Source organism: Pagrus major, chromosome 6 (genome assembly GCF_040436345.1).
Source record: "Pagrus major chromosome 6, Pma_NU_1.0".
NCBI lineage: Eukaryota > Metazoa > Chordata > Actinopteri > Spariformes > Sparidae > Pagrus > Pagrus major.
Window position 1 is genome coordinate 6,777,479 of NC_133220.1, and position 15,234 is coordinate 6,792,712.

Consider the following 15,234-nt stretch of genomic DNA (forward strand, 5'->3'; position numbering starts at 1 on the left):
TCTGTCTTTCGTCATACTAACTGGGAAAATGGTCTGTTTTTAGGTTAACCCAACAGGTTAGGTGTGAAGGCAAAGACCTTTCAGTGCTGACTAAGTATCAGTACCTTCTCCAAAGACAACAAGAAGGACCAACTTTGAGCATCTGTATCGCCTCTAAAATTTACACAGGTAAAGTTCACACTGAAGAAGCTGTACGACACATTAAAACTTCACAGGTGTGCAGGGCACCAGAAGAAGGGAGCTGGGAAGGAGCTATTGGCCCTGAATCTATGTCCCTGGGCCAAATTAGTTTTAAGTTGCATATCTCTGTATCCCAGCTGAATCATTCCTTAAGTCGAGAAGTCACACCCTTTCCAGTTTCCCTCATGGGACTTTATTTTAGAAAAACTATGAGATAAAAATGTTTTTGAAAATTTTTTTTCTCCTGTTTGAATTGTCATGAATCACACGTTTGTCAATTTAAAAGCTAACTTTTCAACTTGAGAAAGCCAGTTGTTTTTTTTCATAAAACTAATGAAATATCAGACTGAAAATACATAATTATAAAGACTACACAGCCAACAGTAGTGTTAGTGACATCATCTCTTTGAACCGTCACCAAAACCCATAACTTAAACATTGTAGAGCTGCTCCTGTTTATCAGCAGCTCACAGAGCTGACAAACCTTTAGAGATAACCGCAGTCATTGAAATGACCAGATTTATTGTGATTTTCACCTTTTTTAGTACCTTTTCTGACCCGAGTTGGCGGCCATGTTGTGCTGGTGACGTGTTGAATGAGACGATGTAGTTCACCGAGCGGTTTAACACAAAACTAGATGATATTTTACTTTATTTACTACAAACTGTGTTTCTCAAGTTATAAAAATATCTTTTAAACTTACGTGTGATTCATGATGCAATTCAAACAGTATCAAAAATGTATTTGTTTTTCCTCTATTCACTTCCATACATTTTCCAAAACAAGGTCCCATTAGGGAAACTGGAAGGGGGGGTGACTTTGGGTCTCTATGCAGCTAGACTTTTGGATCTTTGGGTGGTGATCAACATTAGGGTGCATTACCACCACCTACTGTGACCGAGGTGAAGTTAGTTTCAGGTTGGATATTGGACAGACATCCACTCCAGAGAGCCTCCCAGAACCTCACACTGCACTGGAGGCTGACTTAGGGACCATCAGTAAATTACACTACTGTTTGATTGATTTACAGAAAAACAAATGTTTCTTCATGCTGACTTGATGATATAAGTGAAAATTATGATAAAAAAAAAAAATACTAAACTGATCTCATGTAGTGAACTTATTATGATTGCTATGTGTTTTGTATTTATTTAGCAAAAATATTTGTATAAGATGTTTTTTTTTCCCCCAATAGCTTCCATGTCATGTGACCCAGTGACTCCAAACTAATGCTGAGTTGTATCACTACACAGGCCACATAGGACACACCAACAAAGCAAAGTGGTTGTAGCAAACTGAACATGTTTTCACAGTTTTGAGAAGCACAATATGAGCATGTTTGTTTATTGTCAGGAGAATGATGAAGAAGAAACAAATTTTAAAAAATCAAAATATTGATATAAAATAGACGAAGTATAAAAATATAAAAATCTCATAAATCACAGTGTAAGAAAGCCCTATAGGTCAAGGTCCGACAGCACCCTCTACTGGTACAACTGACAGGACAAGCAGAGGTGTGAGGCTGCATGGACGTTCTGTGTTTCGCTAATGACGTGTGCGTTCTTGAGGAGATACCACACACACACACACACCCACCTACACACATACATTTGTTGTACGTTACGTAGATTCCAACAACCTCATTAAAGGAGTGAAATCAGATCTCTGTGTCAAAGTGCCTTGATTCTCTGACTGGAGTCACAGTCCATGATCTGCCGCCTCAACCAGCTATCTGTTTAAAGAGGTGTGCCCTCAAACATTGGTCCTTCGAGCCAGATTGAGTGCAACCAAATAAGAAGATCATGGACAATGCAGCATCAGACATCTCCGAGCACCGGAGCCGTCCGCGGAGAGACCACTGATTACCTGCTTACTTGGAGGACTACCAAGTTGGATTCCCACCATCCATGCACCCAGCTCCACATGCTACTGTTTCCCGCTCCTACAGCCACCACGGCAGCAACCCGAGCAGGACATCCAGCAGCAGTTTGTACATTCATAGCAGATCTAGTAGGCGCACATATTACTCTGTTGGTACGTATCCCACTCAGGGTCTCTCAACTGCACAAGCTGCAATCATGGAAGAGAGAATAAAGCAGTTGGAACTGGAAGATATCCGCCGTTCGATTACGCACGAGACTCAAGCTGACTTGGAGTGTAAACTGCTGGATGATCAAGCGAAAGAAGCACAGCAGCTCCAAGAAGAGGCACTCAAAGCCCGAGAAGCACTCACTAAGCGGCTAGAAAGACAGCGGCGCTTAACGAGAGCGGAACAAGACCTTGAGATCGCCAAGCTTCGTTCGTCGATGTTTTCTGATAGCAGGACGCCTGCACCTTCACCTGCGCCCTCGGACAAGTCAAACGTTTTCCTGGACTTACCACCGCCAGTACAGGCTGACATGCTGTCATCTACCTACCAGCTGTCACCGTCAACCCAGTTACATCCAACGCCCGCACCAGTAGTGCGCCCGCGTATTCCTCCCCCACAAGTGGGGCAACGAGTCATTCCAGTCTCTACGGCACCTCCTGCTGGACCACAGCCAATGCTGCAACCTACTGCCACCCCAGCGATACCAGCTCCCCTGGCAAACCCGACGGCACAGCTCCAGGGTCCAGTACCCATGGCATCTAGATCTGTGAGACTACAACCTGCCCCAGTGTTAGCACCTGTTCCTGTGATACAACCGGTGACACACCCTTCGGTGCATGTCATCACCTCAGCACCTTTAGCCCATACGACAGCTCAGGTGGCATCATCTCTCAAGTCACACCGGCTAGGAAAGATCACCAAATTGTCCAACCCAAAGAGAAGCTGACTGTGTGCTTCAATACCACTGAGAAGGTAAACAGGGAAGGGACAACCGGGCCAGAGCTTACACAGGCAAGGGCCAAATCCAAGCTTAAACCTTACTGTCCATATTGTGATAGTCGCGACCACTACCTTAACTCCTGTGAGGAATTCAAGAAGCTGAACACCGACCAGGTCTTACAGTGGCTCAAGGATGGCAAACGGTGTCGGAAATGCGGACGCGATCACACCGAGGACCGTTGCACTCTTAAGCGCCCTTGTAAAACCTGTAAGGAAACGCACCTCACTGTCTTGCATGAGTCAGTCCACGAAACCAAGCATAAGGTATACACGGTCAGTTTTCTTCCCACAAAGGTGTATCTGGACCGGCCCAACAGATCTCAAAGGGTAATGCTTAAAGTGGTCAAGGTCCTCCTCCATAACGGCAACCGAAGGATGGAGACTTATGCCGTACTCGATGACGGCTCAGAGAGGAGCATTGTCCTTCCTCAAGTGGTGCAACAGCTCAACCTCATCTGCCATCCAGAGACTCTACCCCTGCAGACTGTGCACCAAAGCGTTAAGCAACTCAATGGTGCATCAGTCTCCCTGGAAGTATCATCACCACTACGGCCATCCGAGAAGCACAAGATATCCAACGCCTTCACCGCAGAAGGACTGGCTCTCGCCAAACACACTTATCCAGTTGCCATGCTGCAGCAGAAATACAAACACCTCAGAGAGCTTCCCTTACCACTGGTGAACCGTGCCCAACCTTTGCTCCTTATAGGGTCTGACATGCCTCACCTGATTACCCCAGTCCAACCGGTGCATGCATGACCACCAGGTGGACCTGTTGCCATCTGCACTAAGCTGGGCTGGTCGCTTCAAGGGCCAGTTGATACTGTCCATCTTTCACCTGGGGTCCAGCAATGCCTGCATGTCGCCACCGCCTCAGCTTCCAGTGAGCTTCTCAAGAACGTGGAGCGCCTCTGGCAGATGGACGCCTCACCCTACAGTGAGAAGGCTGCCACTCGCTCAAAGGAGGACCAGCAAGCTCTTACTCTGCTCCAGACAGCCACTACCAGAGTAACAGTAGGTGGCATCTCACGCTATGCCACGCCTCTTCTGCGCCATAGGACCGACATGGCTCTCCATGCTCCTGTGGAAGCAGTACTCTCCAGGCTTCGTAGCACAGAGCGGAAGCTAGCTAGGAACCCCACACAAGCTGAGTCTTACTGCGCTGAGATCCGGAAGCTGGAAGAAGCTGATTATGTATCAAGGGTCTCACCAGGAGAAGCCAGCCAGTCATCAGAGTCATGGTTGATCCCACACCACATGGTCCATCACAACGGAAAGGACAGAGTTGTCTTTGACTGTTCTTTCCAATACCGAGGACAGTCACTGAATGAGCTACTGTTGCTTGGACCAACCTTAGGGCCGTCCCTACTTGGTGTCCTACTGTGGTTCCGTCAGCACTCGGTTGCTGTGAGCAGGGACATAAAGGCTATGTTCCATCAGATCCGCCTGCAGCCCATTGACACACCGGTGCTGAGGTTCATCTGGAGAGACATGCAGAGGGAGGAGGAGCCGACCATCTACGACGGCAGGTGCTACCGTTCGGCACTACATGCAGCCCCTGTTGCGCTGTATATGCCCTCCAACGTCATGTTCAGGACAACTGTGGTGACAAGTCTAACTTGGTCGAGGTCGTGGAGCACTCTTTCTATGTGGACAATTGTCTACATAGCACCCGCACAAACACACAGTATTATCTTAAAATCACCTGTTAACTTGTGGATTGAAACTGGGATACAAAGATCTGCAACTTAAAGCGAATGTGGGCCAGCGATGTAAAATCGGGGGCCAATGGCTACTTCCTACTTCCGGTGCCCTTGCTCAGACCACATACACCCTCCGACTCTGGCTACATATTGATCATATTAATTGTTTTCTCAGTTTGTGTGTCAGCAAACATGCTGCATGAACCCATATCACATTTAGACAGCTATGAACTAAAGAGCAGTTCATCTCAAAACACTGGAGAAGCAGTAGAAGAGGTAAATCAGTAACTACTAAGTTGGCTTTAAAAGGTTTTTGACCACACTTTTAATTGTGCCTGTTCCCTTGGTCTCATTTAATAAAAGCATTTGTATTTTCAGATTACACTGAGTGATGTGAGAGTGTGAGGACGCCTTCACAAGTAACCGGCTTGGTTCGGTTACAACAGAACTTCCCAGTTAGTACAGAGAAAGTCAGATCGGTCTCAATAAATGAATGTATTTTCAGGATTTATACATAAATGACATAAAAAACATTTCAATACACACAGAAAACATCATTGTATAAAAATATAAAACAAATCCATATAAAAAGGTTTAAAAATGTGTTTTTGATGCAAGCAAACCATTTTCTTGTTTTAAATAAATGTAGTAGAAATGTGTAAATATACTGTGTATTTAAAGTATTTACAATTTTCATCAAAAACATCATTTGAATTGTTACATTTATATACAGACTGTTGAACCTGCATTTACACACTGATTCATTCACTCATTTGTAAACTTCATTGCATTTGTGTGGGATTTTCTGAGACTCCCCTGACGTGAATCATTTCATAAATGTATTTTTATTTTCCCTGATGAGCAGGTGAAAAGCTGTTCAAACTGCTTTGCTTTTATCCTACTCTGTTTACTTTGTTGTTTCATTGGATCGATTAAGTGTTTCAGTGATCCCACAGTAAAAAGCTCCAAATCATGTACAAGCTGCTTCCTTTTTGTCTCTTCCTGTTAGTCAGTATTCATAACATGTGATTTGCAGTCCAACAATAGTAATAATGCTTATGATCAGTTACCTCTTGAGCTCTTTCTGACACCAAACAAAATAAATATACAAACTAGAAGCATTAAAGTGCTGCATGAACTTCTGTCAGTCACCAGAATTTAATTTCCCCACGTGGGACCTGATGATGCAGGATGACAATCACCATAATCCTTTACTCCTCTTGGTCCGTTTGTAAAAAGTCAGTGTGAACAGGAGCCGGACCAGAACTGAAATGCATCACTCTTATCATTTCCCCCAATGAGCCAGACTCCAAATGTGAAAACACCCTTAAACAGCGGTTATAGAGATTCATTGTCACATGTTTCTTGATTTTTCTTCAGCTTAAGTTCAGCACTCTAGAAAGATTTGGATCCACCTTACGGAGAGCAGCGATCAGGACCCAGCTGGCTCCATTTTCCTTTTTTCGTACTGTGTCGATCAACTCTCGTGCTCTATCCTGTATGACCGGTTTTGCTTTAACTGACTGCATTTCTTCATCATTTATAAAGTCCAGATCAAGAAGTTTATCCAGAAGCTGGTTCAGAACAGGTCCAGACACTCGTCTTACAAACTCTGTTCGAACTAAATGCAGCCTCTGCTCTGCTGGGATCCTCTGCTCTGCTGGGGCATTTCTTTGTGGAATTCTCCCTCTTGAATCTGGAAGATACCCAGGCATAAATATTTGAATAACCAACATCACTTTGAAAGTAAAGCACAACATTTTGAGGTTCTACTGAAACTAGAACTTCAGTCAGTATAGCGCATACCTCCACTAAGGCCCAACAGTTCCCTTTAATTCAATCAAGCCTAATCCAACACCAAATGAAACATATTTAAATCTGCTACATCCAGATTTGTGTGTGTCTGCATTAGATTGTCCTCACTCTTGGATTCCAGCCACCTAAATACACCCGATTTCTTTCACCAAGATTCATGGATAATTCCCAGAGAAATTAACAAAATGTTGAAAAACTCCCCATCAACATTTAAGAAAGTGAGGAAAAAATTCTTGCATCTGTCCGTCTATCTGGATCGGCACCAAATGTTAATGAGGTCTATTCTGGACTGTTCACTGCATCCTTTCAGATTTGAATGCATCAGAGACAACACACACCCTTCAACATCACCGCTTCAAATCTATTCTATTCCTTTCTGTTGTTCCATCAGGTGGACGAAGTCTTACCAGTGAGATCAACGTCATGCTCCCAGACCACCATCTGTCTTTGATCTTTGACTGTTACAGTCACTTCTTCGGTGTTTGTAGGCAGGCGGACCTCAAACGTTGGGTCATAATTTGGTCCAAACTCCAGGTCGAAATCTGCACTCTGAAAACCAAAGTGTCAGAATCTTTATAGTGTCCAATAATGAATCGTGTCAGCATGCTGCAGCACTAACACAGACTTTTGTTTCAAATACTCACCTTAGGCTGTATTTTAATGGCCTGAGGACAGTGAAGACTGTAACTTTGATCTTCAATGAGTTTACATTTTGAAGGAACCTGGATGTTCTCTGTATATCGCTGCTGTGTGCTCACCTGAAGAGACATCAGAACATTTTAACATGTAAACCGTTTCTCCTCAGTAGAGCCTGACATTAACAGGCCAATTATATCTCATCACAGATAAATCAGTATCAGTGTATTTGTAGGTCGCCAAGTACCATCATATACTGCATCAGTAGAGTGGGGCTGCAACTAGGGCTGGGAATCGTTCAAAACACTCTCGATAGTGGTACCTTGACTTCGATACTGGTTTCTGAACAATCCTTTCTTCAGTACCAATACATTCATTCAAAAATAAAGAAAATATGAAACATCAGGGTCCACTCACTTCAGATATTCAAGACACGAGAGCAGCTAGGAGCTGCTTGCTCTGCTTTTACAAGTGAATGTGGCAAATTATTTTAATGATCCGTTACCAAAACAAAATGAATAACACAACAGTTTGTTCTGCATAAAATTCCCTCTTATGGTTTCCCTGTTGAGCTGCAGTGGAGGGGCAGTGAAATTTATCCTCCATCACATACGTTGAAAGAACATTATGTAGGGATCTCTTAACATCCAGTATGAACAGAAGAAATCACTACAGCAAGAACACGCTGCTCAGTGTTCATATGAACATATTACTGTTGTTGTAAGACATATTGTAAAGTTGTCCTTTAGGAGACAAGTTTGGACTGACAGCTGTAACATGAAGCTTTACCTCGTCCAGATGGATGTTCCTCGGCAGGAGAAACACGTTGAGTTTTTGCCTCTGTGTTTCTGGGTTTGGTTGTCCGAGGAACAGCAGGACTTTGCCGCTAACTGGTCTCATTTTGTTCAACAACCATTTAAAAAAATTCTTCACTATGCCAAAGAAACTGAACTGAGAGACTGTGACAACCACATGAGTGTCTGTAACCTCCAGCGGCTCCAGGACGTTCATTCCATCATCAGTGATGTGGACGACAGACAGCAGACCTTCAGGCAGCGGAGCTGTGAAAACACAGAGCTGTCAAACTTTTGCTCATTACAACTATAGTCCTAATTGTATTGAGTTTTCCAGAACATTGAGCTGATTCTTTGTACAACTGTTGTCCAGGTTGAGCAATTTATTGAACACACATTCAGTGATGGAGGATCGGAAGTCGGTGACTGACTGTGTCCTTGCTCCTACAAGGGGAAGATAAATTGACTGCTAGTCCAAATTAACAATAAATGAAAATTGTGCAAAATGAATAAAAAGAAAATAGTTTATTCTTTTAAATAATATTCAGACGATAAATCGTGACAAATTTGTTGGACGATGAACCCTTTTACACCATCCAGTTTTGCTTGAAAAGTACATTTTCTTGTCTAATGAATTATCATTAATCAAAATAAATTTTCTATTGAAAAAGTAATGAACTAATTGTTTCAGTCATACTTATTGTCACAATAAAAAAAATCACAACTTCCGTGCAAAATGAAAAATGAAGGGCAGTCAGATTCTCTCAGCACAGCAGTTGTCTTTTTGTTTCTCCTAATGAAATCTCCTTCACATCACAACTTGAGCTTCCTTTTTGTTTCAATCAGGGTTAGGAAAAGACATATGATGAGACTACTGCACCACACCCTAAGAACGTATAAATCATCAGGATGTTGTTTGTTCAGACTGTGGCTGTAATGAACCCTGCAGCCTGTAGGGGGCAGTAAAAGGACTAATCTAACAAAACTCTTTATTAACACAGCACAATAAAGTCCTTACCATCCATAACTTCACAGTGAGGCAGGTGGAGCTGACAGACAGCAGCGTCCTCTGAACACTTGATATCGTACAGCAGCCCTGCAGCCATCTTGTCAGCTGATTTGAGGAGGCCCTCATCCCATTGGACAGTCTTGTACAGCAGCTCCACCTCCTGAACCATAACAAACACCAGTCCAGTCAATTCACACTGGAACACACCTGGACCAGAACACCTGAACCTGTAGGACACAGAGGAGCTGTTAACAACAAGCCAGTCTGTCGTCAAAGGATCTGTTATGACGTGCAGATGCTTGGCTTTTTTATTCATCATATACGTTGTGTTTTACATGTTTAAATCTTCCTTTCTGCACAACCTGCAACATTTCTGCTCACACTGAAAACTATCCCATCGTCCAACAGACAGAAGTTCACCACAAATTTTAAAATTCAAGAAATTAGCTAAATTGTAAATGTTGAACTTTCAATTAAACTGTAAATGTTGAAAGGAGTCGACTAGTTCCCTGTACCACTAAGCAGGATCGACATTGCCAAGCTTTCTTTGCATGAGTTGGCTCTACAAAACCTAAAACCTCAGTCATGGATTACAGGTAACAAATAGTAAATGAATAAATAAATATTCTGTCATAATAAATAGTGTTTATTAACCTGCTTTGTTAACCCAGTCTTTCTTTTTCAGGCTGTGTGCACGTTCCCATTAAAAGGGGCATTTCACTGCACATTCTGAGCCTTTAAACTGTAAACTTGATAAAGCATATTCACATATTCTACTCAAGAGTTTCAAACAGGTCTGACAGTCACATATTGAGGTATATGTAGTAATCTGTTTACTTTCATTGACTGAATATTATCTGTGATAAATGCCAAGAGACTGATCAGACTTCAGCAAATCAGGACCAAGCATAAAAACATAATCCACAGTGGAAACGTTTGGAGGAATTACACTACATTTCATTTGTCATCGTAGGCCACTGATTTATAACAGCGAACTTTTGATGTATGTTTTGTGACTTCTCTTATAACAAGCAGATTTTCTGCAGGACTGATTGAGCTCCATAATCTGGACCAGATTATGTCTGCATCTTAAATTAGCATGGTGATCTCTCTAGATTAAATGTATATTTATTCAGTCATTAAAACAAAGAGAGTTTGTTTATTTAGTTTGTTTAGGCGTAAACAAATGTCACTGAAGATTTTTCTCTTCTGATTAAAATATCTTCCCCAAAGCTACAGAGTGAACCTTTAAAAGAGAGCCAGGTTTGTGACACAGAATAGATTCAACATACCTCGCTAATCCACTAATCTCGCTCTGTAGTACATTCCTTATAGAGCATTTGATGTGTTGTTACCTGTATGATGTCTTTCCAGACTCAGTTAGTAGTTCAGGTAGGAAATGTTGCTTGTCCTAAAATGAAGAGAGTCACAAAATTAGTTAATTAAACTGGATGGGAGAGTTAATTAAAACACATTGAGATGGGGGCAAAGACTGCAGCTCAACTCTCCCAGTTACGTACAGTTTAGTCTATATGCACTCCTTCATATTTATTCATCAGTTCATTATCCCTGGTTAAACATATTATCATCATTCAGTGAAATTATCCTGCACAAGTGAAGCCTGCAGGACTGTGATGGACAGAATGCAGGAGGTAATGAATACTAAACTCTGTGGCGAAACTAAGAAACCCCAGTTTAAAAATGTGACAAACTGACATTTGTATTTTGAGCCTCTCCACACAGAAGCTGATGCTGCTGGTTCGACCTCTCTGGATCATCAGGACACAGCTGATCCACTTTATTCTCTTTACTCTCCTCTCTGATGTCGTCAGACACAGGGAGGTCTGACTCAGATGTGGATGGATCTAGGGGATGGACACGCAGCAGATGTCAAACTTTCACACATCCTGGTGACCCAACATTCATAAACTTCTAACAGCCAAGTCCACAGTTCAAAGCCGTTATCTATTGGCAAACCCTCCAATAAAGCCAACATGTAGAAAATCAAGTAAAAAGTTAAGGCCAAGTGCAGGTATGTTTAAGTCAAGACAAGGTCCAAAGGGGGTCAATGCAAATTTAAGACCAAGTCCACACTGTATAATTAAAGAAAATTAACAAAAAGAGAGATTCAATCCCTAATAAGCATTGAGGCAAAACAAATACAAGACATCATCATTTCACAACATTTAAAACAGAAAAGAAAACAACGCAAAAGATCTGCTGCTGAAATTACTGAGTGTCATTAACACACAGCAGCCAATCTTACAGTTACACTTTAATAACAGTTTAAGTTTCTTAACAATATTCCTGTAGGCTTTTACTCACATTGTTCATGTCTGTCAGGTGGAGCCCTGTTGACGTTGCAATGATGGCTGCCGAGTGGCAAGAATTGCCTAAGATGACTTAGATCGTACATGGCAATACTTCTCTTTATATTTTCCATTTTGTTGTGTAGATCTTCAAGGCGTTTCCTCCCTTGAGTATAGTTTGGATGAGTCTTAAAGGGATATGAAAAAGCAGTCACAACTTTTTAATCAAGGTATTGTGGAACACAAGGAACAGATTTGTGTGCATCTACCTTCTTTCCTTTGATTTGTTGGACCTGTTTTTCAAGCTCATTTTGAAGCTTAGTTGAGATGTCCTCTAACTGAGCATGCAGACACTGGTACTCACTGTACAAGGTGCAGAAATCTTCCCTATATCTCTGACTGATCACTGTGTACTTCCTTGGAGGGAAAGGAGAGAAAATCTTAGTGAGAGAGTTTAAATATGTATACATTTCTCTTTCAAGTATTTGGCTCAAGTGAGAGGAAGAATGATCACTAGAGGGAGACTTAATGAGAGGTGCTAAGGCCTAGTCCACATGTACATGGGTAAAAAATAATCACCTTCCAGATGAGTGATTTAACAGCATTTCAGAATAATCTCTGTGGTCGGTTGCTTAGTTACAGAATTCCTATGTTACATCGAAAATTGATGGAAATGAGCCTTCACTGTCAACAATCGAATTCAAAATGCAGTACTGACAATTTCTTTACGAAGACGGCTCATGGAGGAAAAACTGAACTGACTGAACTAAAGTGATAACATTGGCAACGATTCTTTATTGATTTTCTAGGGAAGATGGTTTACTCAGGGAATAAACTGGTGTGTGAGAGTGTATGAATGTTTATAGCTCCTGATGAGCATGTGGCACTGTACACAGTACTGAGGTTGAAGAATTTTTGAAGAGGATCTTGGGACAAGTCACTATCCAAAGACAGCTGCTCCTCTTCAGAAACATGACTCCTCTTCGTACCTCTGTGGAGACAGTCCTGTTTGACTGAACTGATTTGTTGATTGGTTTTTAAAAAATAAATAAGATTTAGCAAAAAAAATTTATAGAAAAGTAAGTGTTTCTTTTCTGTTTGAAATCCAGCATTCAGTCTGCAATGAATATTATTTTTTCTTTTTATTTCAGCTCCTCTGCTTTCATTAACACTAATAAACTGCTCTTCCAGTAGAAGTGGTGGCAATAACTGTGGTAGACCAGCAGGATTTAAAATGTCATCACTTTGTCATTTTATCCTATTGGACATTTTACACATTAAGGTCATTAATTCTTGTGTTGTGGCCAAAAATATTATTTTGTGAGGTCACAGTGACCTTTGACCTTTGACCACCAAAACCTAATCATCCTTGAGTCCAAGTGGACGTTTTGTTTTCAGATGTAAGAAAATTCCCTCAGGAAGTTTCTGAGATCAGGAATGGGACTGACAGATGGACGGACAACATGAAACATCATGCCTCGGCCACAGTGGTCGCTGACACTGAGGCATAAGAATCCATTTTGAGAGTTGCTGAGTGATGAGATACTTCACTAACTTTGTGCAGCTGAGTCATCTGTGCCATTTTATACATTCAGCATCAAATGCAATACATTAAGACTTTAAGTCAACATTTTGTCTTCATCCAAGATGCATCATCTTCTATCAGGTCAGTTTGAAAACATTGTCTTACTTTGTTTCTGAGGGTGCAGGTTCATTTCTGAACATTGGAAGATGAACTTTAGGGCCGTCACTCATCATAGACACATAGCCGGATTCTCCAGACTCTGAACTCGGACTGTTGTACTGAACTCTGCAAACACCAGGACATTTGTATTCATAACACATGAATCCTTCTTAAATTCTCTACTTAAAGTCATTAAAGATGTCTATAAACACAAAGTGCTGCTACTGTCCATAATAAGGTGGTTTAAAAGTTTGTAAAGTCAGTGACAGCTGTCACAGACACTCAGAGGGAGATGTGACAAATTAATTCTCTGTGTCACATCGTTTTGCAGCAAACACTGAATTAGTTGGTATCATTTCTCTTACTTTGTGTATGATGATCCAGGTTCATTACTGAGCATTGGAGAATATTCTTCAGACCAGATTCTCTTCTTAGACACATAGCCGGACTCTGCAGACTCTGGTCTCTCTCTGTTGTATTGAACTCTGTAAACACCAGGACGTTTTTATTCATAACTCATGAATCCTTCTTAAATTCTCTGATTCAAATTAAAGTAATGTAAAATGTAATTTTAGACATATTTTCAACACCAGTCACAGACGTCTGGAGAACTTCTTGTGGGTCAAAATTAAAGTTGTGATCACAGCAGCTAACAGAATTGCAAATGATCACATTCTGTTTTACTTGTGTTTTACACAAAGGCCCAACTTTTTGGAAGTCTGGGTTGTAAGTAACTGCTAATCCTGCTGCTGGAGACACTCAACAACAGGATGTGTGATCTGGTTATAGCTTGTGATTATGAAATAGATCTGCCAACTAGTGCTTGCTTAAAAATATGGAGGTCTGACAGAGTATTTCTTCAATTCCTGAAGCGTAATGTTACTCTAACATTTAGCAAATGGTAAAATATAATCAGCTAACACTGAATGAGTTAGTGTCAGTCCTCTTACTTTGCGTCAAAGCGTGTAAGATGATCTTTAGAGCCGTCAGCCTTCACAGGCAGACGGCTCGATCCTGGAGACTCAGCCCCGTCCTTCTCTTCCTTCACAGAAACATTCATCTTCTGGTCTGAAGTCAGTCTGAGAAGATAAACAGTGTAATAAAACCACCTGGTCACCTTTCTTTGAGTCTGTGCTCGTTTAGTCTTAATGTGGATTAATCATTATATCAGGACTTTGCGTCCACAGATGAATCAAACTGTCTATATAAATATACTATATATACATATATATATGTCTATGGTTTGTAGTCCCAAAACCCGGAAATCAGTTAGTATTTTAGCACTTCCGGTTCCCTCATCTCAAATTTAACGTTTTTTTTTTAATTTGGTTTTCAGTTAAATGCCTGAAATAAGGTGTGTGGTTACCACAGGCTGAAGATATTTACACGTTTTGTTCTACGACATAAAATACATCATTAAATGTCCCACAGTTTAATTATAAAGCGCTTATGTGTGTAAAAAACAGTGGTTGCTAACAAGCGTCTAAATGAGACTACAGAGGTTGTCGCGGACATTAAACGTCATCACAGCGAACAGGAGACTCATCTACTCACTAGTTCGTCTTTACAGGCCGACTTTAGTTACAAACTATTCTAACTTTAACTTTACAACTTGTACATTTATCAGTTTATACAAAACGTGTATAGTAACTGTGTAGTAAGACGCTTAGTGGTGGTGACGTTTAAATCATGCGACAACATTAACTTTTTACTGCTAGAGGGAACCAGGGCGATGCTAACTTCAGAGTTAGCCTTCAATAATACGTCATCCCTCCACCACTGTGACGTCATTGGTTCATTGACTGTCTAGAAAACTGACTCAGAGACCTTAATCGTAAAAATAATTTTTAAAAAATGTTCTCACACTCACCCTGCCTCAGACTTCAGTCCTGCTCCTGCTGCTCTGTTGACTCAAAATGGAGCCTGAACCGACAGACTGAACAGTTTCACTTCCAGGTTCCCTCCCTCTCCACTATGGTGTGTGTGTGTGTGTGTGGTGCTGTTTACCATGACGTGTTTATGAGCTGACTGAACTGAAATGACTATTATTCTACTTTTGCTTTCTCTATTTGTCAACATTAGTTACTTTGCAGATTCTGATTATTAATACAGAATTTATTGATAAAGTGTTTCCATATGATTGTTGAGCAGGATGTCCCCAGCCTGTAAAAGTCAGGTACTAGTTTCTCCTTTGTTTTTTAATGCATCTTACAAAATCCACACACCATCTCCTCT

At 41.3% G+C, this 15,234-nt stretch overlaps 1 protein-coding gene across 1 annotated transcript; it reads right to left on the minus strand.

Moving 5' to 3' along the window:
• Window positions 1-5,228: 5,228 nt before the first annotated feature.
• On the minus strand, window positions 5,229-14,924 carry LOC140998755 (caspase recruitment domain-containing protein 8-like). Its single transcript, XM_073469126.1, has 13 exons — window positions 14,870-14,924; window positions 13,950-14,078; window positions 13,365-13,484; window positions 13,006-13,125; window positions 11,585-11,732; window positions 11,332-11,503; window positions 10,723-10,871; window positions 10,362-10,417; window positions 9,016-9,233; window positions 7,993-8,264; window positions 7,212-7,325; window positions 6,975-7,116; window positions 5,229-6,448 (listed from the first exon to the last, which is right to left on the minus strand). The coding sequence occupies exons 2-13, from the start codon at window positions 14,057-14,059 to the stop codon at window positions 6,129-6,131; spliced, it is 1,941 nt and encodes a 646-aa protein (XP_073325227.1). The 5' UTR covers window positions 14,060-14,078; window positions 14,870-14,924; the 3' UTR covers window positions 5,229-6,128.
• Window positions 14,925-15,234: the final 310 nt, after the last annotated feature.